General features: G+C 35.5%; 1 protein-coding gene across 17 annotated transcripts in view; it reads right to left on the bottom strand.

Moving 5' to 3' along the window:
• Positions 1–27,670, bottom strand: part of ELN (elastin) — a 490,412-nt gene that overhangs the window by 39,716 nt on the left and 423,026 nt on the right. For all 17 annotated transcript variants that reach the window (XM_044054168.1, XM_044054169.1, XM_044054171.1 and 14 more), the window contains 3 exons: positions 18,682–18,744; positions 10,927–10,974; positions 2,656–2,706 (listed from right to left, as the gene is read on the bottom strand). In XM_044054168.1, the coding sequence (XP_043910103.1) occupies positions 2,656–2,706; positions 10,927–10,974; positions 18,682–18,744 (162 nt within the window). The remainder of the gene's footprint in view (positions 1–2,655; positions 2,707–10,926; positions 10,975–18,681; positions 18,745–27,670) is intronic.

The raw sequence follows: 27,670 nt of genomic DNA, 5'->3' as shown, positions 1-27,670 counted from the left end.
AGGGGGAGATTATAAAAGCTTACTGTCATATAAAGAATTGTGGTGGCAACTTTACACTGATGCTTCCACTTTTCCAGGACTTAATGATTATTTTACCATTAAGCCACTTTTGAAAATACAGTAGTTATTTTCATTTTTATTGTTAATTAGTTAGTACACACTAGTATTATAAATACAAATAAACCGTCAGTTAATTCTCATTACAGTGCTGCATTTATTATATTAGATTTTTTGTATTGTATGATGAACAATTATATAATTACAGCAGATAGTGAACACTTATCAGATGTATTAAATAGGATTTTTACAAAGAGAGTATATATCTGTATGTTTTTTATTTTTCTATGTATTAATTTATTATTTTATTAACAGTGTATATGTTGCTTTAACACAACGCTTTTTGGCGCCAAAGAACTTATTTAAATGTTAAATCAACACTCTAATGGAGTTCTGAAGAATCTCGCATTGTAGCGAGTGAAAGCGCTTAACTCTTTGTACAATAAAAGTTTTTTATTTATCCTGGCCGTTTCACTTTAGTTCAGTTGAATCTCATCTAATCCGTTTATTTGTGACCTTGTTGTGAGGTGGGTGTACCAAGACACAGAGGATCAATGTTCTTTATAGAACATAAAACAAGAAAAGGATTGGGATGCAGTAATACTGGATGATCAAAATATAAACAAACACATTGGAACAGTTGCAGGAAAAGCTGGGAAATTGCTACAACATACAGAGTTGGGAAGTGTTTAATTGTAATAGTGTCTTATTTAATTGTTTACAATATGCATGACTCATCAGCTATATACAGGTTTGGTTCTACTACCTCTATTTATTTGTTAATCAGGCAACACTGTTTGGTCAAGTGACTTGCTCAGAATCATACTCTAGGTAAATGGAAACTAATGGAATCAATCATTGGACTACAGGAAGTAGTTTATTAACAACACAGACCCTTAATCCTTTGCACTACCACAGAACTAGTCTTCTGAGCTACTGTTAAAAGTATGATTTAAAATAAAAATTTCTATAAAATAATTCCACCTAATAAAAATTTCTTGAAATGTAAATCAAATAAATAAGAAGAGTAAATAAAGAATAAAATGTCACACTTGCAAACTCTATACTAAAGCCACAACTTGTCCAAGTCAAAAATTGCTGTTGTTCACTTGAAAAAAAAAATCACAATTTCTAAGAAATTTCATGAAATCTTCAGGACTCTGTTCTTCCTTAAAAATGACTTGAAAGTTGACACTGTACAAAACCAAATTTAAGTAATAATGTTTGTGGTAATAAATTCACTCGACTGTCATTTGCACTGACACTTGTGTTTATTGTCTTGTGGCTAGTTCTAAACAAGTAACAGAAATGCGTGCAATTCACCTATTGAATTCTATTCCACTCAGCATAGAATCCAGTTTGCAACACTGAAAATCATCCTGTCACAGATAAATTTTGTCAAACTCACAAAAGTGAACAGAAAAAAATAGAAAAAAATCTTTTAAGACAAACACTAGGAAAGTAGCTTTGCTGAAAACATGACTGCTTTTAAATAAAACATTAGAAGTGAAAATGTTTACTTTTTTGAGGAGCTAAAGCCATCTACTCTACTTATATAATCAACTTTGAGGTCACTGTACCTCAAAGTAAAGGGAGTTACACTTGGTGAGGTACAAAAATCTGTTAGAGGCTGTTCCTTATATGAAGTAAATTCAGAGACATTGCATTTGGTAGCAGTTTTGCTCTAAGCATAAAATTAATGTAGTAAGGTCAGCCTGCATTAACATTCATTGACATGCCTTCTAAACATACCAACATATATATGTAGATACTTTCTGAAAAATTCTTAAGCGTGTTTTGATTCTGTTGCTTTACAAATAGCCCAGGACTCTGAATGTGGCCCATTGTTTCTGCTTAATTTTATACAGTCAACTTAAACCTACACCACAGTTCCATCACAGTGCCATCGATGCTTGAACCTACACCTCAGTTCCCTCCCAGTGCCATCAATGCTTGAACTTACACCACACTTCCCTCCGAGTGCCATCAATGCTTAAACCTACACCACAGTTCCCTCCCAGTGCCATCGATGCTTGAACCTACACCACAGTTCCCTCCCAGTGCCATCCATGCTTGAACCTACACCACAGTTCTATTCCAGTGCCATCAATGCTTGATCCTACACCATAGCTCCCTCCCAGTACCACCAATGCTTGATCCTACATCATGGCTCCCTCCCAGTACCATCAATGCTTGAACCTACACCATAGCTTCCTCCCAGTGCCATCAATGCTTGAACCTACACCACAGTTTCCTCCCAGTGCCATCAGTGCTTAAACCTACACCACAGTTCCCTCTCAGTGCCACCAGTGCTTGAACTTACACCGTAGCTCCCTCCCAGTGCCATAATTTCTTGAACCTACACCACAATTCCCCTCCCAATGCCATCAATTCTTGAACCTACACCACAGTTCTCTACTAGTGCATTCAATGCTTTTTGAACTTGGGACACCTGGTTAGTAGAGTTTATTAACCTGTGCCAGCAGTGCTGAGCAGTGGTCTAATGAAGAGAAAGGAAGAAAGAAAGAGAAAGTGGGAATGAGTGAATCAGAGATGAAATGAGAAGATAGGTATAAGAGTATGAAAGAGAAGTCGTACCTATTTTGCCAGGCTTCAGGCCAGCACCAATTCCAGTTGGGAGTTGTAGACCTGCAAAAAAGAAAAAGAATAACCTCAATATAAGAGCTCTAGAACAAAAGCTGATCTAAAGATAAGAACTCTAGAGTAAAAATTACAAAGTGTTGCTTACTCTGGAGGATAAATGGTGGCAATGACCTCTTTAACAGGCATTAGCAAGCATAAAAGTACATATACCCTCTCTTTTACACAGTATTTCAGGGTCTAGAGAAAAATCTATATTCATTGCTTCTAGATGAAGTGTGGCAAACTGTAACTGCTATAAAGCTGACAACTCAGTCGACTTAATAAAATAAAAAGTATTATAAGTCCCTTTGTACCCTTCATGTTCAGGGTGGCTCCCCTCACACTCCTGCTGTGCTGTATAAACTAAATCAACGATAACAGAAACTTAGTGGTAATAGGAGATTTAATTACCCCCTAAGTTACACAACTTGAAAACAGTACAACCACATCATGTGACTATGCTAGATGTGATTATAGTGGCGTGTTTGAGTAATGACATTACAGGACTCGGTGAAACTCTGTGCTCCTAAAAATAATTATCTATCCTGACTTATGTTTAACTAGGAGTTGCACAAAAGTATTAAAACTCTGAAGTATGAAAGTAACATGACAATTCCCACATCTATAGAATTTATAACTGACAGGAGAACATTAGGTATGTGGCTTCTGATCCACATTAGAAGCCACATTATGTATGTGGATTCTGATGTGGACAATAAAAGGGTGGTGTTTCTCACTATCAGTTTTATTTATAGTATGAGTTTTCAGAGCACAGTTATACTATCTGTATTGTACCAAAGACTATTAATTTATTTGGTTGTGCATTTTTTTTCTTTGGCAACCTGGTTAATGGGCTGTTCCAAAGGACTTTGTCTGTCACTCCATAAACTTCATAGACATAGACTTCATAGACATAGAGTTGAAACATTACATAATAACAATAATAATGATAATGTAAACCAGAATTTAAAGACATATGAACAGTACATCAAATTATTTTATATAGTATATTTTTTAACATCAGTACAAATGTAATAACAAACCCTTACAAAAATGAATAACAAAATGTGTCTGTGTATGTTTGAGAAGCTGATCAGTTTCATAGCCAAGAGAAGCAGACAGCAAGTCATTTAAGCATAACAGAGATCAGCAGTAAACAGCTTATTGATCATTCTCAATTAAATCTCTGCAGAAGTAAATTTTTTTTAGATGGGAATATAATGCATTTTAAAAGATTAGAGGCATGCAGACATTACTGATTTCATTAGGGAAAGAGTTCTGTATTGCAAGTAATTTTGAAAAAGCTTTGCCAGCAGTGGTCAGTATAAGCCAAGGTCTACTGAGGAATTTTACCTTCACTGCTGCAACCTTATGAGGTAGTAAGTCATAGACTAGGACAGTTTATTGCCCAGGAGGGGGTCAGAATTGCCAATGCAACAATACAAAAATCAAAGATAATGTTAAAACCACTTAAAATCAAATTGGAGAAATGAAGAGTGGCATTTTGTGTTATGGGGAGACAACCAACGATTTTAAATGGAAATTAATAGTGCTGTCTGATATCAGAGAGGTCAGTCAGCCAACAAACATTATCCAGCATGGTCTGAATCATCTTTTTTATTTTGTGTGCTACATAATGTCATTAAGGGTAGTGGGTATTTACGTTTAGAATTAGGACATGCTTGGCTCTAGCCTATAGTACAGTGTGTGAGCCAGCACTTAATAATCTATTAATTTTGTAACACCATTCTAGTTGTGAAAGGGCTTTGTTAAATATGAAATGGAAGCAAAGAATGAGAAGGAGGATAACCCCAAAATATTTGCAGAAGTGAACAAAAAACACAGGGGCACCATAAGGATCACATTTTCAGAAGTAAGTCTTTGTGATGTTTTTAAGAGCAATGAATTTGTTGTAGCAGTTCCCAGTGAACCATTAGAATAATTTACTAAAACCTGACTGAAACAAGGTTTTAATTCAGCCAGCATCTTCATGGCTTTCTAATATGAAAAACTTATCTGTGTAGAAGGTCACATGTAGTTCAACTAATCCAGGGGAGAGTATTAATATACAGCAAGACGGTTACCAGCCCAACAATTGAACCTTAGAGGGTTATATCATAAAGGTGGCAGGGCTTCAGGTTGTGTTATAATAGTGAATTCTAAAGTGCATTTCAAACAGCTAAGTTTTAGACTAATTAAAACCTACAGAAGAGCAGAGTATAGTCACTCAGGTAAAAGGCATGGCTGAGTGACAGACACAAAATATGTAACAAGACCTTTCTCTGTGTTACAGAATATGTGTCCAGAGCTTGAAGAGAGCAGTGACCGTGTATATAGACAAAGTCATACTGCGAGTTGCAGGGAATGGGTCACTCCTGCAGAAAATCAAGATTTGTTTGTATATCTGACTTTCTAGGATTTTCACCAGATGATGGAGATTTGCTAGAGGCCTATTGGGACTGGTACCTTTAGGCAGAGCAACTACATTAGCAGATTTTAAGGTGCAAGAAAAGACCCTAAACATGAGTATGAAGTTTGACTGCATGAATGGTAATTTGTTTTTTTTTTTTTTTTTTTAGAATTTGTGGTAGAGCAGCCCAGTTGTTTTTGTGTGGTGAATGGGACAGATTTTGAAAGACACATCTTTATTGTAGCTATCCAAACAGCCTTAAAGCAAAACTTTGGAATATCTGAATAAATAAAATGATCTTTGGGCTAAGATGCTGGACTGGAACATGTTATTCCAAGAAGGAATATTCACAGGGTTCAGTGAAACAATGAAGTCCTTCAGAGAATCAACACTTTTTTATATGAAGAAATAATACAATCATTAGTAAGTGGAGACATATTTATATTAGACCAAAGGATGTTTACTCGTTGTCTGGTATAATTTAGAGCATGCATTGTCTGTCTTCTAACACTGCATCTGGCACTAAGAAATGTGCTATTGTGAGATCACAATTAGATTTTCCACAGTTTCCCAGCATTAGTTCTAAAATGTATTAGATCTTTATACTTGTTGGTTAGGTATAGAATGGAAACCTCTGCCTCCTTAGATCTTATCAAATGCCAAAGAGTAGACACAATTCTGAATAGGGTGTGATATTTTCTTAATTGTCATTAAGTCTTTTTTAGTGATGAGAATTCTATGATGGGGGGGTCTGAAGTATTAAGAAGAGACTGTGCAATGGCATTCTTATTTAATGGGAAAGAATGTCCACAGACCAGAAATGGGTAGGGGGTCTTTTAGGTTTTTTGAAAGATGAAATAGAGAGAGAGAGAGAGAGAGAGAGAGTAAGAGGGTGAACTGGGTAATGATTGCTTACTGGATTAAGTAGAATGGCCTGCATATTGTATTAATTAAAATAATGAAGAGAATTAAGTTTGGGAGGAATCAAGTCAGTGATATGATCCTTTTGAATGAATCAGGAGAGTAGCAGAGTTAAACCAAAGTCTGATGTTTACACGGAGGGATTTCAACACTTTAGTCACATCAAGGAAAAGGAGTTTCCAAGACCACATCAAAGGATGGAAGACAGGTTGTGGTCAGGTATACAAAACAAAGAAAGAACTTTGTGGCATTATCTTATAATAGTTCTACGACTATCCTGTTGCATGCAGACTTAGTGGAGAAAGACTGGGCAAAGAGGCACTGTCATAACTTTTTTTTGCTAACAAAAGCCTGCCACTCTCTCAGTTACTAATTTTTAGTGCAAATTATATATAAAAAGGTGAGAGGATAACCATGCTTAAGCCATGTTTTAGAAATGGTTAAGATGTCTGCATTATTTCCAATGACCTAAAGCTCTAACAAACAGAATTCTCCTTAAGGTTACCACGGATCAGATCAGATAATTTGAGGCCTAAACATTAGTTGAAGAAATAAGGGAATGTGCTAGGCCAAGGGAATGAAAGGCAGACAAGTTGTGGAAGCTTAAACACAAGTAGGGCCCATTGTACAGCTCAATATCACAAGAAAGTAGTATTTATAAGATTAATAGAGATTTGTAGACAGTAAGTTTAAGGATAGCTTGATAGCATAAAAAGCAACAACATGACTGCATGGAAAGGAAATGGGATGAGAACTTTAAAGGTGTACAACATGTTTCTTGAATGATATGAAAAGGTATTTCAAATATATTATTACATTTTTGAGATAATTAACTTTACATCAGTATAATCAGACTGAAATTGTATGAAAATAATATGTTGTGTACATCAAAAGGTATCGTGGAGAATGGTATCTTCTCAGAAAGCCATGCATGCAGTTTCTAGGCTGTGTGGAGAGGGTCTCATAGTGGTTGGTATTATGTATTTACTCTCTTCATTCCTAGACTTAAGGATTATATTTGCAATGCTCTTTCAGATAAGAAGACTACTATACAAATAAGATTATTTGTCTTTTCACTAAATTAATATTTAAGAGACTCCTGCTTGCATTTCAGTTTAGAACTCCTTCATGATCTGAATTGGTTTCTTGATTTTGGGCCTGTGACATTTCCAACAACCTGTTGCATCACTCTGAATTCCAGCATCAAATGTATTTTTTTTTTCAATAATTTCTAGATCATTCTCAAACTCTCATTAGACTGGTTTACATTAGTCAGGCTTTGTAAAATCAGATGTGTCCAATGTAAGAAACAGCTTTTGCAGTAAAGAGTCTACTAAACCAGATGTGTTTATCTACTCACCATACCTGGTTAGGTTCTTTTAAGTTAGAATCCACAATACATTAAAATGTCAGCTACTAACTCAAAAGTAAAGCACAGCAAAGTGCAAACAATAAAGCTTATGAGGTCCATTCCTTGTGGCTACTTAAATATACCTCTCCTAAACTTTGCTATTAGAGCTGTTTCTTCACATGCTTGCTTTTTTAGTATAACTGAGATACATACTGGTTGCATAATTATAGCCACCTTGCTTTATATCTTGTTGCCTATGTCCTGTGTAGTCATTCAACAGCACAACATACTCCTTTGCTTCCTCTGCATTTGAACAATGCAGGTTATATGGTAGTAGTTCCAAAAGCCAAGCCAAATGACAAATGCCATACTAGTGGATTAAAGACATTTGCTAAACAGATTTCTGAGAGGTGACTAGCTACTTTTTTTTTTTTTTTAAGAAATATTTTTATTTATTTTATAACACAATAACTTAACAGGATAATAACAAGAAAAAAAAGACTATACACAACAGGTGACTATCTACTTTTGAGCTTAGATTTACCTTGCAGCAGTTCCAAAGACCTGGGTCTAATTTGCAGGAAATATGACATGCTTGGCAAATCAGTTAAAAATGATTCCTGAAATTTTACTCTGATGAAGTACATTACTCCTGAGTCAAATTATTGCCACATTAATGTTTTTCATACAATGTAATCAACCAGAGCATGTACTTTTAAACTAAGGTGAAACAATGCTAGGTCTAGAGAATGGAGTGGGTGGATATTTATATACATTTCCTTATGAAATAAATAGAAAAATAAAACAGAATATAATCCACAGGGTAAAAGCTCCATTGCAAAAAGATATGTAAAAAATAAACGCTGTACAAAAACTCACAATGGAGCAACCAAGCAGAATCTCAGAGTCTTCAAATTCCTTACACATAAAATTTATTGCGGACAAACAGTAAAACAGTAAGCGCTTTCGCTAATAAGCTTCATCAGACCATATTGCACTTAATAAAAGACACTCCATTTATAAAAATTCAGCATCCAATCCACTAAGCACATCTATTAAATCAATTAAACCAGACATATTCTTAAAAGGACAGTGTAACACATATACCATTACAAATAGACGAAACTTCATAATACACTGTCAACTGAATAAATAAACAAATTAACACATTTATAAAATATATATAAAAAATATATAACACATACTATAACTCTATAAAGCACATTAGATGTTCTACTTGTTGCATTGACATGAAACACAAATTCTTTACAAAGATCAGGGTGATAAAAAGAGCTTGATGTATTAATTAAAGAGCAAAAACTACAACTGCCACATGGTAGAGTGATTCCCACTTCACTCCTCAATTCATTAATATCGCTCTCATAACAGAGTAGTCTTTTCAAATTATTTCTATTTTTCTATAGAAAATTAGGTCTCTCACCTACTATCTCACTGATGCCTGAGTCAACTTGCAAAATAGGCCAGTTCTGAGTGAAAATATCAACCAATGCTTTATTATCATTGGTATAAAAATGGGGAACTTTAAGAAGCCCCCTGTTTGTAACATGGTCCCTATTTACACTCCCCGGAGTATCTCTAGTTGGTCCAGAATATGGGGCTGCAACACCCTCCCATAATATATTTAATTCTGATCAATTCTCAACAATCTCACCATGTCCATACCCTCTCCTTAATAACCTGGATTCCAGGCTTCTGATTTCATCCTGAAAGCCATCAAACATGGGGTTCAACCTGGAGGCCCTCATACCTTGGCCTCTTATCAAATTCTGGAAGATGTAACCCGGATGCATACTAGACCTAGCTAAAAGGGAGTTCCTATAACATGCCTTACGAAAAACCCCAGTATTAATGAGGCAGTTGTCTAATTTCTCCACATAAAGATCCAAGTACTCTATCCGTGTGTAAGACCAATTGATGGTAAATTTTAGACAGTCAGTAAGGTCATTCATCATCCGATGAAAATCACAAAGCTCCTCTTGACTACCTTTCCATAAAAAGAACAGGTCATCGACAAAATGTCGATAAAATATGACATGTGTCTGAAATTTCTCCTTACCAAAGAGTACTGTACACCCAAATCATTGGGAATAACTGTAAAGAGAGATTGTACATCTAAGGTGACATCTTTCTGGAATTTGATAAGAGGCCAAGGTATGAGGGCCTCCAGGATGAACCCCATGTTTGATGGCTTTCAGGATGAAATCAGAAGCCTGTAATCCAGGTTATTAAGGAGAGGGTATGGACACGGTGAGATTGTTGAGAATTGGTCAGAATTAAATATATTATGGGAGGGTGTTGCAGCCCCATATTTTGGACCAACTACAGATACTCAGGGGAGAGTAAATCGGGACCGTGTTACAAACAGGGGGCTTCTTAAAGTTCCCCTTTTTTATACCAATGATAATAAAGCATTGGTTGATATTTTCACTCAGAACTGGCCTATTTTGCAAGTTGACTCGGGTATCAGTGAGATAGTAGGTGAGAGACCTAATTTTCTATAGAAAAATAGAAATAATTTGAAAAGACTACTCTGTTATGAGAGCGATATTAATGAATCGAGGAGTGAAGTGGGAATCACTCTACCATGTGGTAGTTGTAGTTTTTGCTCTTTAATTAATACATCAAGCTCTTTTTATCACCCTGATCTTTGGAAAGAATTTGTGTTTCATGTCAATGCAACAAGTAGAACATCTAATGTGCTTTATTTAGCTGAGTGTCACGCTTGTAACTCATTTTATGTTGGTAAGACCAACAGGGTCCTTTGTAATAGGATCAGAGAACATAAGTGCAATATTAGGAAAAGATCGGAACATAATGCCCTCTCTAAACATATTATTCAAGCTGGGGACACACATGCTTTTAATTTTAGGGTCATTGAGACCATTACCCCAAGTATTAGGGAAGGTGATATTAGGAACCACACTGAGTACAGGGAAACCAATTGGATTATTATCCTCAGAGCAGACAGGGGGAGGGGGTTGAATGAAAGGGCATCCATTAAGCACTTGCTTAAGAAATGAAGGATTCAGAAATGAGAGTGTTCTCATTATTAACACATTTGATACTACATTTATGATATAGAGTTGTAGTATGTGTTATATATTTTTTATATATATTATATTTTATATATGTATTAATTTGTTTATTTATTTATTCAGTTGACAGTGTATTATGAATTTTCGTCTATTTGTAATGGTATATCTGTTACACTGTCTTTTTAAGAATATGTCTGATTTAATTGATGTGCTTAGTAGATTGGATGCTGAATTTTTGAATTTTTATAAATGGAGTGTCTTTTATTAAGTGCAATATGGTCTGATGAAGCTTATTAGCGAAAGCACTTACCGTTTTACTGTTTTTCCACAATAAATTTTATGTGTAAGGAATTTGAAGACTCTGAGATTCTGCTTGGTTGCTCTGTTGTGAGTTTTTGTACAGTCCTTAAGAAATAAGCTTTGTAATTCACTTAGAACACTATTCAATTTGTATTGTAATACTGTATTTAGGTGGTACATTTGCTTACCTGCACCAGGCTGCAAACCAGCTCCACCTACAAAAGGAAGTCCGGCAGCTAAAAAAATTAATTGAAGGATTAGATTTCCAAACAAGTAGTATATGAAAACTGTGCACAGATCAAAAATGCTACACGCCTCTGCCCACTCTCTAAATATTATATTAGTAACAGTATAACTTAATTTCTCTTCTGTTTTGCCTTTGAATGGTTGATAAAGTTGATTTTAGTCTGATAATCTTTAGGCTTTAGTTATTTTTTCCTCACTTTTCTTTTTCCATAGTGTTTGCTAGCCAGTGAGTTTCCCCAAAATGCAAGCTGCGGATCGGCCACTCAGGTAGCCGTTATTTTGTTTCTCCTCCTTCTCCTTGTTGTCTTTGACAGCGGATGTTGTAGCATGTCTTGAGTCTTCTCATTTTTTTAATAAAATAGGACAAATGATTGTGAGTATGCTTAATAAGGCTTCATATCAGTTCACCACCACCCAGTTTCCTGACAAATTTGGTAAAAGCAAAGACATTTATTCATACTTCAAGAGAGTAAGATATTTGTATGGGGAGTAATACCCACCACCGACCTCTATAATGGAGGTATAATCCTCTCACTCACAGACTTAGTATAATCAACCCCAAAACCATTATATCTCTGTTGATGGAACAAACCCCAAACAAGTGGTCTTATACAACAAATACATGTTTTAGCCAATCACAGTTAGTTGACCACTTGGTTGCTAGCTTGGTAGGGATCAATTTAATACACTCGTCAGTTCACAAACATTTTTACAGGATGATGAAAAAACGCCAAGTTGACAGCAAACCAAAAAATAACTCCGCTTTATTCACTTTTAAACGCACAAAATAAGAATGTTTTTCGTCCTGCTAAAATAGCAGAACTTCTTCAGAAATCAGCGTTACAATGAATTACAATCCTTATACAAACTGGCGCCAAAATCAGCAACACAATTAATATGCATTTAAAGCTATATAACTACCATAACATTATTTCTATTAATTTAGTTAAAATCTGAACATTTTTTTACAATAAATTCAATGAAGTAATAAATTGAAATGAAATAAATTTAACATGAATCAACTTTAAAATAAAAATCGTCTATTAAAAAATCAAAAAGAGGCATTCATAAAACATCTCCTAAAAACCGCATATTCTAGCTGAAGTATACACGTATTGTATTATACTTTACATGACTTCATACTATATCGGAAATGCCCTACGTTTACAACCAGTAGCAGCTTCCATTCGTGCAGCTATGTTCGTATAAATTTTATTAAAAAAAATATATATATATAATAATAATAATGAATGGTATATATAACTGCATGAAAAAAATGTAAAAAAGTATATTAATGTGAAAATGGTGATCGTATAATTAATATTTCAATTAAATTGTTCCTTAAAACACCATACAAGAGGCCCAATTAGTTTAATTTTGGAAAGAATAGAATTGTTATGGCAAACAAGACTTGATGCCTATATGTACCCTGGTCTCAATGATAAATGTTCAATCATGTGCTTGTTAAAACTCAAGAGTTTAGAGAGATGAAAGTAGTTCAATTTTTTCATTATGGATGAGTAATTTAACTACATTCAGCTTTCAAATTCATATATATCATCCTTTACATAATTAATATATAATTCATGGATTTCATAGATAGTTGTTAGGTATGTACAAGACTAAGCAGGAATCGATGATTTTTTGTGTGTGTGTGTATATATATATATATATATATATATATATATATATATATATATATATATATTGCCTCTTATAATTAATGTTTCATAAGAAGATTAATGGTATTATCCGTCAACTTTTGGATTTTGGTTCAAACATAAAATATAAAACATATATTCATATATATCAATTAAACTGGTATTTTGGAATAGGTGTATGGTGTTTTAAGGAACAATTTAATTGAAATATTAATTACACCATCATCATTTTCACATTAATATACTTTTTTATATATTTTTCATGCAGTTATATATACCATTCATTATTATTATATATATATATATATATATATATATATATATATATATATATATACATTTTTTTTTTTTAATAAAATTTATATGAACATAGCTGCACGAATGGAAGCTGCTACTGGTTGTAAACGTAGGGCATTTCCGATATAGTATGAAGTCATGTAAAGTATAATACGATATGTGTATACTTCAGCTAGAATATGCGGTTTTTAGGAGATGTTTTATGAATGCCTCTTTTTGATTTTTTAATAGACGATTTTTATTTTAAAGTTGATTCATGTTAAATTTATTTCATTTCAATTTATTACTTCATTTAATTTATTGTAAAAAATTTTTCAGATTTTAACTAAATTAGTAGAAATAATGTTATGGTAGTTATATAGCTTTAAATGCATATTAATTGTGTTGCTGATTTTGGCGCCAACTGGTTAAAAGTTTATATAAGGATTGTAATTCATTGTAACTCTGATTTCTGAAGAAGTTCTGCTATTTTAACAGGACGAAAAACCTTCTTATTTTGTGCATTTAAAAGTGAATAAAGCAGAGTTATTTTTTGGTTTGCTGTCAACTTGGCGTTTTTTTCATCAGTTTGTTTCTTCGTTAATGATTTTTACAGGATGCTAATCATGGTTAATTATGGGTTCATTTTCCACTCAAAGTTAATATTTACATTGGTTAAATCACATAACAGTTTATTACTTAATTTACTGAAAAGGTTGCTTCATTAATCTTTATTATAAATCTGATTACTAACATCAACTTAGCCAGGAGATGCTCAGATTCATTATAACATCAGATAAGCAGACGTCAAGTCAGCTTTCTGGCAAGAGTTTCCAGGTGGGCATGTGGTGGGCCTAACCCGTCACATGAGAAGTCTTCAATGTTTCAGCTATGGAATATCTCTGGGAGAGGCTAGGCTTAAATCTCATCTTACTCCTGCCTTGGTGATAAACTGATGAAGAAACTGCTTCATTTAGCTAAAAGTGAAGAAAGGATTCCTTACACCAAACAGCCTGAAATTCTGAAATGTATTTATTTTTTTTCTGCTCAGAGAACTGCAAGCAAAAGAAGGGATTTTCAGGATATGGGTTTCATGTGGGATAAATGCAAAAGGCAAAAAAGCAAGTTATAGTTAAGGGCTTAAAGTGAAAAGGTCATATCGAAATCCCTAGACAGGAGATCTGCCAAGTCAAATTAAGCGGTGGTTATGCTTTAAGAAGATATAAGTCGTATCCACATTGGGATGGCCAAAAATAAACTTTTAGTTTCAAAAACGTAAATCTTGTTTTCATTAAGGAGAGTAAATATTCTTGAGTCTGTCTCAATTTAAAATAATAGGATGAAAATATTTAGAAGGCAACCATACTGTGAAGTATTTCCATTCTGAGGTAAAATAAACAGAGAATTTATTGGCTGACATCATGGTTTCTGAAACTTTATGTGACATACCAGATTCATGGCTGTCTATGCAGCAAGCATATGTGTAGTCTTGATAGTAGGGTGTGATGAAACTGCTTTGGTTCCTGGAATATTTCACACTGTCTGAAAAAAAACAGCTGCTAGAGTCAAGAAACCACATTTTCCTGGGGCAAAAATGTAAACACGAGACTCCTTTAGCTAATCTGTCTTCATATTCAGTAGTATCTTCAGAGGGAGAATGAATGTGAGAGAGAAAACAAATAGCACAAAAGGCTCATGAAAGGAGAACCAGGGAGCTTTATGTGTTGATGGAGGGTGAATAACCTCATTTGTAGAGTTCTCAAATCAGATGGAATTTTTTTTCTAAATGCTTTTTCTTCTCCCTGTGCCTGCTGATCAAAAAGCTTCTGTTAAATCTGCCCATTTATTACCCACTGTAACAAGACCTTTGGCACCCATTCATTCCTCTACTGGGTGAGAGTGATCCCTGACATGGCTGTCAAAAAGCAGCCATAAGGTTTTTTTCTATATAGGTCCCTGATCCTATTCCCCTTTTGGTGGTGTGGTAGGCACCCACATCACTGTGGGAGCTACCTATGTTCCGCCACAGAGGAGCCAACAATCTCACAAGTAGCCCCCCCCAAGAAGTACCTGTAACCTGCCTTGGGTAGCTATGTCCAACATCCATGGAATTGCTTGCTGAGGACCAGCTTCTGTCAACCCAGGGAACATAAATGTGAATGGTGCGGGAGCTTGCAAGTTCTTCTCCCTGGGCAGGTGTACCATCAAGAAGCCACACCTCTCCCACCCTCTCCTCCATCTCGCTCTTCCAGCACCTAAGCCACCAAATGAAGTTATGTCATCTGGGTAATGATCGAGGCTGCATCCTCTAGGTGCTTCTGACTCATTCACTCCAGTACACCTCTTTTTAGTGTGTACCTTTAACTCCCAGTGGGAGTGGCTTGAGCCTTTAAAAAATGAAGTTATCGCCTTGCAGTTCTAAGAAATACACATTGACAGAGGTCAAATATCAATTCAGTGGGTGTATATTATGATATTACACGCTCAGAAGAGCGAACGACACACAATCGACCCCATGTAAGTGAAAGCCTACAACATTGAAACCTCAGAACATCAATTTCTTTCCAAAAAAATGCTGTTCCGAGAAAAAAAAAAACTATAAAACATTACATAATGTGGGGGGGGGGGGCTGTGCCCCCCACAACCCCCTACGTAAATATACCAACTCTGAGATCGCACTAAAGTGGTGAAAAGACAAAGTAGCGAAAGCAGCCAAACAAATGATTTCCCAGGGAAAGAATTTGCTGAAAAGCCGCTTCCCTATTTTGCCTTTTCGCGCTTTTCAGTTTGACAAAGACGCATTTGACAACCTGCGTCTGCGACAGCATTATAGGGAGCCAATTCAGTTGTGTTTGCCATCATGTATGCTTCAGGATAAAATATTCTGATGCCTTATATGTGGTATGGTTTTGTAATTATTATTACAAATATGAACAAGCAATATTTGACGCCTACAGGTGCAGTAGCAGGTAACTGTAGAAATGCCTGGAGGCGCACTCGGCTACATTGCATTTTCTTCTAAACAATGCCTCTAGCTTTTCCCTTGTTTGAAGACCATGTCTTCTTTGATGAACCTCCAACTTCATAAACTCTGTAGTCTCTAGAGGAATATTCAGCTTCCCTGTATCTTCTTGCATGTGTGATGAAGGGAGTTACTGCTAGCATAGCTATCTGGAATTTTGTAAGTAACTGTATGTCATTTGTGAATATCGACATGATTTATATAAGATGCTTGCATGCAAATATGAGCAAGCACTATTTGATGCCTACAGGCGCAGTAGGAGGTAACTACAGAAACGCCTGGAGAAGCAGTCAGCTGTAATGAGCTAATTTAGTCAGCCAGATTGCTTTGACATCCTGACAGGGGTGGGTCATCCACTATATCTAGTTTGGAAATACCATCCCCGAAACCTGATGCATTTTTCACACAGGGGCTAGGAAGAGGCATCGCCTCACGTTTGTTAATGTAGTTAAGTCATCAACATCAACATCATCCGACTACTTATGTTGATATCTTCCTCTCTTAAGAAAAGAAGGTATCTCTCAGGAACTGTGAGAACCACACAGATCAATGTTGTGCTTATCTACCTAATAAGACCACTCAGTGGAGTTGGTGTCCAGGCAGGGTCATGGGAAAGGGATGGCAGATGGACCTGTAGCCTTAGATTTCAAGTTGTTGGGGGACACCAAACGTGAAAAATGTGTGGTTCAGTTTTCTTTTTCCACCTTCTCCCATCCTCTCAAGCACTGTAAGGATGGTGTTTTCACCCTTCCCATGATCACATAGCCCTGACATTTATCCTAGCTACCACGGGTTATCACCTGTCCTGTTTTTCATCCAGCACTCCTGTTTTTTCTAAGCATTATATTCTGCTTCCTGCATCCCGTTGCTGGTTTCCTCCTTTCTAGTTTTTTTGCTTTTGTCTGTGTTTCTACAACATTCAGCATCAAGAATGATGTCTGCTTAGCCAACTCTGGTGGTGCCAAGGGGTAAAGCCCTATGTCCCAGGTGACCCAAGTTTAACCAGTGGTCAGGTACCTGATGGAGGTGGTAGAGTGAGAGAGAAGTGAAGGGGCAGATCCCACTTCCCTGTTGGAGATGAGAAACTTGTCAGCAGTGCTTCCTGGTAACTAGGTGGGAAATGTTCTCCAGGCATATATCCCTTGTGGCAGAGAGGGACAGCCCAACACTGATGTCCATTGAACGTCCCACTTGCAGACTGCAAAAGGTGACCATGTATAAGGTGGTAAGGAAAGGAGAAAAAATTCCTGATGCCTACCTAATAGTTAATAGGCAGTGTGTGAAAAAAAAAACGCAAAAAAAAATGGCCTCCTCTTTGTGCTTTGTTTTATACCAACTTTCTAATGAAGCACTTAGCACCCTGTTTACTGCTTGAGATGCTGATGCATATTACCAATATATACTTAGATTCATAGATTAATAGGTAAATACTAGGCTATCAATCTGCGAACTATTACAAGCATAGCCAATAACAAAAGGTTATAGTCAAACCCTGTATGTTGTATCTGTGAGGCTAAGAACTTAACCATTACACAACCCTCTCCACTTTATGCAAACCTTCTCCACTTGTCAGGAAGGTCAACAAATATCCTGCTAAAAAGTGGTAAAGCAATGAACTCTTATAAAAGACTAACCATTATTACATTTACTGCTGATATTACTCATGCTTTCCTAATAACAGTATATTAATTCTGAGTGCTCTCCACTTATAGTTTGTACTTAATAACAGTATATTAATTCTAAATGTGGGGGCTACTCTTTCATATTTTTTTTAAATGAGATAAGAAATATCTGTCTACCACTCCTGATCTCTTACCTGGAGGAGACCAGAGGCAATGTGGTCCAATGAATATGAGGGGTTAAGTCTAACTCAAATTAATGAGACAACTCAGGAATCTGCTTATGAAGCCTTGCCAAAAGAAATGATACAATGGATAAAGCCATATACACCATGATTTGAAAAGATCTTCGGCTTTGATATAGCAGGAGTTCCTCACTATAAAAAATGGCTGATGAGGGACTCAAAAAAATGTAGTTTAGGTAGTTGTAAAAACAGACTCTGATGCAATGATTGTGATTCCTAATCATGGACCAGTTTCAAAGTCTGACACGGACTGGAATGTATGGCTTTCCTGGATGAGGCTGATGGAATCCAATAACTTGGGTACGTAAATATATGTACCAGCCTCTTCCAAAGTGCAACAGATATGCTGTTTAAGCACTATCTAAAATTAACAACACTGTAGATTTCCAAAATTACAACACCTGAAATGGAAATCTCTTCTCCCTACCTGGAGACTAACCTTACCTACACTAAAAGAATCAGGAAATTATTTTATGGTTCCAGTATACCTGAGGTGCAAAAAAACATTTTCTGCATAAGAGTGAGTAATGACTAAACAGTGAGCTCCTGTATCTTTCCAGAGAAGTTCCTTCACATCTGCGATGGAATAAAGATTGGTGTAATTTTTCGAAGGTTAGAAGAATTACATGAAACAATTGTATGGGGCCCTGAGGTAACACATTGTACAGTAGGGCTACTTATTCCAATCCCCCATCTGTCTCTTCCTGTACCCTCAGTTGCAACTCAGACATGTGATACAGCACTCAGGGCTCCGTCCCTCTGTGTCCCAGACTCAGCAGAACAATTAGCCTAATTAATGAAATATATCAGGACCTTTTCCTTGTCTTTTTTGTAGATGTGCAATACATTCTTAAATAAAGTTTCCCATACATACCACCAGGTTTGAGGGGCTTGCCTGCACCAACACCTCCAACTCCAACACCACCTACACCAACACCTGTTGGATAGAAAAAAAAAAAGTTACGATATATGAGAGACATCTGTCACTGGTTACATTTTTAAAATTGTCGGTTACCATCATCACAGTTATGGATTCAGCTGACTCACATCAGAGAAGGAAGCCAGCTGTTTGCTGACAATGAGATTGGAGTTTCATCACTGTTTGGGTACAGTCTCATATTGCTGGAAAGCCATATTGGGTTGGTAGGCCTGCATGATGAAAAGCAGCTATCCTTGCTAGGGAAATGGATGGGCTGTTACTATCTCTGCAATGGCTCCTAATGTTGGATACTGATACCATTTCAATTCACAATTCATTGACTAAATGAGAAAGCACTTAGAAACTGGAGAATATGACGTATATTTGAATAAGCATACAGAAAATAGTATGTGGATCTAGTAAAATACAAATGTCTGTTTTGTGCCATTGGGTCTGCTGAATGAGAAGCGTGAACAAATCAGTAACAGAAAAGCCAGTTAATAAACTCATAGAGTGTTGTTAAAATATTTTTATTACACACAGAGATAAATGCACAAGCTTTCACATACAGTGGTTTTGCAGACTAGAGTGAGGCCAAATGGCAAACAAGGCTACAGCAGTGAAAAAAAATTCTTCTTGTTTATGTCAGTTTATGTACCACAATGACAATTAAATACTTTACAGTGATAGCTGTTTTAACTTGACACATCTTTGTTGATTTATCAGATCACACAACTGTGGGCTCGAACACTATGAATAGAGTCACAATGTACTAGTCTGGGGAGTGTATCTTATATACCTTTTACTGAAGACTTGTATGAGTGTCCCTTAAAAATGGGAATTGAAATGTCTACATTCTGGAATGTTCATTAACTATGCTAGCCTGCCATATGGTGTGCAGGCATCCAGCAGTATTTAAACATCACTACGGAAACGGAAAAGGATTTGTGGAATGAGGTAGTATGCAATGCCAATGGCAGTACTACCCACCATATTTTTATGGTATTTTGGTAATGCACATGGACATACATATGGCAAATAAAAACAGCTTTGTCAGACCTTCTTAGAGGAAAGGATCCAACATGGATATATGACTGACATACTGTCCTTATTTCTTATTGTAGTGATGGACATATAGGAATAATCAAGCACACACACACATGCCACATAAATTCATGGCATAGATGTACAGAAAGTAGGCTGTAGCACATATATAGACATGTACTACAGTGTATCATATAAGGCAACATGAGCTAGACATGTAAGAAAGCATTACAAACATATGCAGCAAACTATACATGCCAAACACACATAGCATAGTGGTGCACATTGTGCAAGCAACAGAAAGGGCACTGAACTGAACAGACTGCAGCATGATGTTGACAGTGATGCACTACACAGCTAGTACTGCAGCACAGTGTAGAGAATAGGTCCATAATGATCACTGAATTCATACATTCTGCTCCTGAGGTGTTAATGACTGCTTGATGCCACTGCATATGACCCTGACCTGCTTTTGACACATAACAGCTGAGCACCTCTGCAGTATGGCTCAACAATATAGTGAAGTGCATGTTTAGTCTCACAAAAGGGTGCTTCAGCTGCCTTGGATTACCTGTTATTGGATACTATATTTTTTTATTATTTGTCTTTTCATCTATGATGATTTGTCCATTTGCTTCTATATTTTTTTTTACTTTTTTTTGTTAAAATTTGTGTGGAGCTTTTCTCCCTGGGCCTCTACTGAAAATGGAAATGTATCCAGCTAGACTAGCCCGGTCAACAAATGTAAAATAAATAATAAAATAAATCTGTCAGAAGCATAAGTAAAGTTGGCAAAAAAAAAAATCTGAATTTTCCTTGCCTCTACCATCTTCTACAAAATGATGCTATGCTGATGACTTGCTTAAAAACAAGGCCCAGATGATGATTAATTTTGACCAGACATCAAAGAAAGGACAGTAGTGCTGTGGATGAGGGTATTAAGTAGGGTGAACCAGTACAAGCAGCACAAGCATACTGTATGTGACAGACATGGTAAGCAGATGGTATGTGGCGGACCAGTCTACATGGTCTTGTGTCTGTTAGACAAAGAGGCCAAGTCCAGTGTATCGCTATGTATAACAAACATGCCGCCTTGTTTTTAACTGTGAATATGTAGACAGGAATATGACACATTGTGTCCATATCATGAAAAATGTCTTTAGTCTGACCACAATGAGAGGACATGGTAACACCAACTTACATGAATGCACTGGCAAATGATGCAAATACATCAGACACACATATGCACTGAGCATAAAGTTTGAACATAAAAAGCTATACTACCAAGTATTTTACAATGAAGCTTGTCACAAGGTGTCCTGTATCTTCTTCCCACACAGTAATGCCTGGTGGTGTCTATAGTATGATAGAACATTACCCAAGGAGTCAGCCTGTACAGTATTGCTCAGGAATGGTTGCATTGATCATGTCTGCATATGCAGGTTAAGGTTCACAGGACTGCATCAAAATGTATGTTTGTATAATCATTAGGAACATGCATCCTTCTGCATCTGTCATGCTCTATTATATTTAAAGGATGAAACCAGACTACATCTAAACGGTCACCTAGGACATACATTCCCCTCCATCCAATGTGCAATGGTATCTTTACAACAAGGGACCAGGCTAAGGCTATGTTTTCACCTGTCATTGGGTTCCTAGTATATAGCATACCTTGGTATTAGAGGCCATATTTACAAGGACTGTGGTCATCAGGGGGAACAGTGGGAATGAAAACATCTGAAAGCCTCAGCAATGTGATAAGCATGATTCTCTAACTGCAAATGAATTGGCACAAAGTGTGTTGTGCATGCCCATAGCAAGCCACAAATCTTACTCCCAAAAGTGCACAATCATATGCCTAACTGATGGTATCCATATGATTCTAAACCTTGTAAAGGCAAAATGCAATCTTTGTTCATCTGGTTACCTACTTCTTTGTCATCATGCCGTGACTGTTGTACTTGCTTAGATGTCTGATGAGTTTTTCTTGCTGTATTGTACTCACTTACTGGACTGGAGATTATGTTTTTCATTTGATGTTTTTGTTCTACAACATCTGCTGTTAGGAAGGTCCATTTTGATGTTCTGTTATTGCAACAATATTTCTAAGTCATGTAACTCTGGCGCTTATTTACCTGAAAGTTAGTTAGTTGGACATTTTTGATTTACCTTTGACAGTGTTTGCAATGTTTGGATCTTGTGAATACTTGTTTTAGTTCTCCGATACAGGGGCTTGTCTTAATGGGAAACATTCATCATGTTTAAAGACCTCAAGAACTCACTGGTATGGAATTCTACAAGCAACAGGCCCTCTGCTGGAATAACCTGATTTGGGTGTCTGCCTTATTGTGTATTTAGCTATCAAGAAAGACTTAATGTTTTGAACATTGTGAACCCCGAGTTTGATTTGAAATTATCATTTGCTTCCAATCACTTAACTTCAGAATTCCAGCATTTTATCTGATGGTTTGTCAAAAGAACATTTTGAAATTCTTATGAAAAGCAAATATTTGTTAAAAAAAACTATTCTTTTGGTAATTCATATTACATTGTAACTGTGGGAATCCTGCCATGGTGAGTGTTATGATAACACTCCATTGCTTATTTATATTAGTTCACATTTTATATTTTGCTCATAAATTTGAGCTTCAAACTGACCTTATCTATGTAACTACATAGCCTGCTTCATTTATTTATGTTGAATATCATGCACTTCTTTTTTTTTAATGTTTGAATTATATTTTTAATTGAGAACATCAAGCATAAATATAAAACTCCCAATTTTCAAAGTAATGTTTGTGAATTAAAGTAGTAGATTCAAGGATTATAAATTGAAAAATACAAACTGTGTTTTGTCTAAAGTAATAGCTAAACTATACAAACTCTCACACTAAATAATTATATAAACTATTTACAAGTTATGCACTTTTCTTATAACTAATATATGACAGTGTTAACTATATTATACTAGATATGAAAATGCATCACTTGCATGCATTCTGTCTGGCAGTTAGTAGAGACAATTAAGGCTAGGAGGCATTACTGATTTGCTTCCTGTAGTCATAGGTCTTATTCTTCCAGCCCCTCCATTTGCCAATTATGTGACCCTAAACCAGACCGTTAATCAGGCAGTGCACCAAGACAATTAGGAAACTGGACAAAGTTCCTCAATGGTTTCCTGTTCCACAGACCTAGTAAGTACCTAAGAAACAATAATTCATGAGATATTTTTTTAATTTCTATATGACTGAGGTCAATTGTGTCCAAAATCTATAATTCATGATATGATGTTTCCTTCTTATCTCTAAAATGCTAATTTATTCAATGTAAACTATACTGGCTATATTGTAAAAAACTGAAAATGATGGTGAACAACATATTATAATTTCATTGTCATTGTCTTTCTATCAATTGCTGCTAAACACAAAGGAGTACTATTCGGTCACTTTCAACTCATACGAGAAATTACAGAAGAGCCATGTTTTATTATACTCAATTACTTTGCCTATAGAAATTAAGCAACGTTTTGAAACTTAACACTAATATCAGAAATTTGGGTAATTTGTATGGTTTGGCTACAATATATCCAAAATTATTAATTAATTAATTAATTTGTGTTTTGTAGTTCAATGCAATTTTATAAAGATCTGATAACACTGAGAACAATTCCTTGTTAGATAAAACGACTGACAGATAGCTTAATAATTTTGTAGTTCCAATTACATCATACCTTGCATTTTGGACAATACAAATCATCTAAAACACTGAATCAAAACTGAGTTTCTTTCCTCAATTTTAAATTTACTTCAAATATCCTGTACTGATAGTAACTTTGTATTTTCAGTTAAACCAAAATTAAAAGTATTTGTCTTTTACATTTTGTTACTTTACCGTGTTTAATTCTTTCAATGAAGCTTACTGTAGAAAAGAACGGTAATATAGAAGATAACATTTTCACTCGTCTAGTAATGTAATTAGAATCTGTAAGGCTGGGAATCGAAAACAGAAATAATTACATTTAACAGCATTTCCTTTTCTTTTATATTTATTGATTGATTTGTGATTCCAGTAGAATTTCCTGGTTAACAAATGCAAGCAATAAATAAATAATAAATAAATAAAATGTATTAATATTTTATATACTCCATGTATATCTTACCAATTTGCTGTGTATGGTATATCATCCACTGAGATATTACCTTTAATATGGTGGCCAAAGCAGATGGTTTAATATGAAGTGACATTATTCCACTTTTGCTCTATGTTCTATATGATTTATAACATTATTCCTTGTCTGTTTTGGTACTGCAGAAAACGTAAGAAAACTTTAAGAATTTAAGGTGGTTTTACTTACTGATAAGGTTGGAGTGTATGTGTGTGTGTGTGTGTGTATGTATATATATATATATATATATATATATATATATATATATATTTATATATATATATATATATATATATATATATTTATATATATATATATATATATATATATATATATATATATATATATATATATATATATTTTTTTTTTCTACTTACTGATATCCCAATTTGTTGAACTTCATATCAGCAAGACAAATTGCCAAAGATGTAGTTTCAAAAAGACCTGGATCACCATAAAGTAACTCCAGGAAACAAACCACTTGGCCACCATAGTGAACTTTGCCCTTTGCTCTACTATAGTGCAATCTCAGAATTGGTATATTTAGTTAGGGGAGTGTGGGGGTTAAGCTCCCCACTTCAGATGGTTTGATTTGCTTCAGTTTGTTGTTGAAGTGCTGCAGGACAAGTGGTTCATTTCCCGGAGTTATTTTACGGTGATCCATGTGTTCATGATACTACATCTTCATCAACTTTGTCTCGTCGGTATTTCAGTAAGTAGAAGTAGATCTCCCTCTCTCTCTCTCTCTCTCTCTCTCTCTATATATATATATATATATATATGGGTCTAGTGACATTAGTGTAAACTTTTTAAAGCCGACATTAAAAAGATCATTAATAGGGCCTAAAACAGATAATAGCGACAGAATCAGTATTACACTAGTGAGGGGTATATGCCCTTTTCCTACTGTAGTGAGACCTTGGAGTTGGTATATTTAATTAGCGGGGGTATGTGAGGGAAATAGGGAGGCTTGGTTGCCTACAAAAACATTGTTTTTGATGTGTTTAGTGTATGTCATCCTTTTTTGAGGCCTTCTTTGTCAGTCATTTTAATGATGACTTTAAGCAGTTTAGACCAATGCCAGTACAGCTATATGTATAGATGGATAGATATAATTTTCAATAGTGACATAATCTGAATTAAGTGTAAGCTCTTTTCAAGAAGTATAAAACATTTTGTTACCATGTTACAATTAGCAATAGTTTAACTTACATTTTTAATAATACTGCCTTAGCTAATTTGTATCATGTTTTCAAAATCAATCGATAAGGGAACACTTGGATATCTAAACTGTCTCTAGTTACAGTTACTGTTACAATTAATTTTTGTCTCTAAATAAGGAACCAGCTTCTGATTTATCAAAATTGTTTTATTTTCAAGTTTAAGTTTTGAGATTATTTTTAAATTCCTTTGAAGAACAGTGCAGGTGTAGCAAATGAGTGTTAATATTAATCACAGCCAACAATATACCATATGCAAAAATATTATTTTTGATTGATAGCTGTCATTTATTTTGATTTTTTTCTAAAAAGGAGTGGGAAAGAAGGCACTCTTTGCCTTGTTTCCTTTCTTATGTTAATTGCGTGAGATAAATAATGTAGTTTGACAAATGTCTGTGAATTATAATACATGGTACTTAATAAATTTATATATAATCTAGGAAAGCTGTATTCTTCTACTACTTTAAATAATTATTTCCTGTTTAAGGAGTGTAATGCCTTTATAATACGTAAACTCATACCAGTTAATTCCTTTGACTTTTTATCTGCAAAGTTAATGACCATTGTTATTTTTAATGTTTTGTGCTGGTTTATTAGATAAAAAACTTGTTTGACCATCATCAATAATAAATGTACTGCTGTTATTATTATTCATATTATTATTAGTATTTTCATCTACAGGATCGGCACAATAACTCCTATTCCTGCACCCAGTTAACCCATTCTTCCCTTCCTCCATCTGGGATAGTGTTCTCCAAACCATTTGTTCCCCAGCGGGAGGGGCCAATTGGGTATTAAGGAGCAAGTTAGACTGCAGATGCTGCATTCTGTCCTATACCTACATCCTTAGCAGCTTGCAAGTGCTGCTATAGCTGACTTGGGAGATGCATGCATGGGCAATCTTGCAGCCAAGCAGTCACTGCTTATAGTATGGACATGCTAGGATGTTTGTGCAGCAGTGCTACATCTGAGTTTCTGCAGATGTCAACAAATTATTGAGCCAAGCTACCACCCTCCTCCCCATGATGGGTGGATTGGTAATGGCGATTGAATCCCATCTTCCACTGCTCAGTTACTCCAGTACCCATGCCACTAATTGAAATAATCAATAGTAGAAGTTATTCCAAAATTGGCATAAATAATTTGAAATCAAAATCTACAGGACAGTTAGCAGCCTGTAAGAGCATGCTTTCAGGGCTTTGTGCTATTTTAATACAGAGGATTATTTTACAGCATATTTCCATGATGGTGATGATAGCTGAATATTCATAAAAATTTCCTTTACTGAGTAAGTTATATTCTGTGGAAAGGTGTATAAACTTCTGAAATTATGCAGTCAGCTCCTGTGACTTTGTCTTCTTTTACATTTTTAATCCACTTTTCTCTCTTTGATAGATATTCTTGAGTTAACTTATACTTCATTTTAAATAAAATCTTGCTGAATTCCCTGATCTGTTACTGGTGTGTTATCTTCATTAAGCAGTTCATAATGTTTCTCTGAAGATAATAACATGCCTTTCACATCTGCCACTTACCTAATAGCTCCTGGATGGTGTATACTTTTTATTTGATTTGCTCTAGATATAATAACAGACTATATGGTAAATCTTTGGGTACCATGTGCTTCTGTCAGTAGGTTTGCAAGGTTTAGCAACTTCTTAGTAGTGTAGTTAGTATGGCTATTGCAGATTCCCCAGATGGTAGTACCAAACATGAAACTTGCCTGTGGCATACTTTGTCAAATAACTGCATGTTGGGGGGGGGGGGTTACTAGATGAACAGAGCGATTTAATATTGCAGTAGCTAGCTGCATCATGCTATTCTCCATTAGACAAAGTTAATATTATCTTCCAGCATCACAGTCCTGTATGAATAAATATAGCACCGGAGGAAGAGGCCCCTCATTCAGGAGGTAGAGGACACCAAGAGATTCTATATTTTTCATGAACTCCCAACTGCCACTCTGTCATACTCACTGACATCCAATGATACATCTAGTAGGTGTGGCTTGTGGCACTTTGGCTAGCAATTACACATGTGAACTGTCCTTCCAGTATCGTCTAGGCATGCAATGCCACAGCATCAGATGTTAGCTTTATAACAGCCCACATCATAGTCCTCTGCTTTCACACACTAATCCGCTGTAAAAAAGCATTTAAGGAATATATGGCTATGTCAGTGTAATCACCCCCCTGGTTGACCTTACTCCTCTCTGGATTCTTTCCTCTCACTCTTCTTCTGTACACGTACCTCCTCATTACCCTTCTTCTACACTACTGTTTTACTATATTACCCTTACTAGTTCTATCCTCGGCAGCTTTTTAGCTGATTCTGATGATGAATGTAATTTCTGCTGATATATATAATTTTTTAACTATGTATTTCACTTTGATGTACTTATTATTCATTTGTATTCTCATGTCTGTTATTGTAAACTCTTGTTTTTACCCTTAGTAACTATTGTTAATGTAGCTGTATATTATGTATATGTACTTCATTAGTCACATAGATA

This window comes from Protopterus annectens, chromosome 13.part0 (genome assembly GCF_019279795.1).
Source record: "Protopterus annectens isolate FY-2018-M chromosome 13.part0, PAN1.0, whole genome shotgun sequence".
In the NCBI taxonomy this organism is placed as follows: Eukaryota; Metazoa; Chordata; order Ceratodontiformes; family Protopteridae; genus Protopterus; species Protopterus annectens.
The sequence above is the reverse complement of the archived record's forward strand: the minus strand, read 5'-3'. Positions and strand labels throughout refer to the sequence as shown.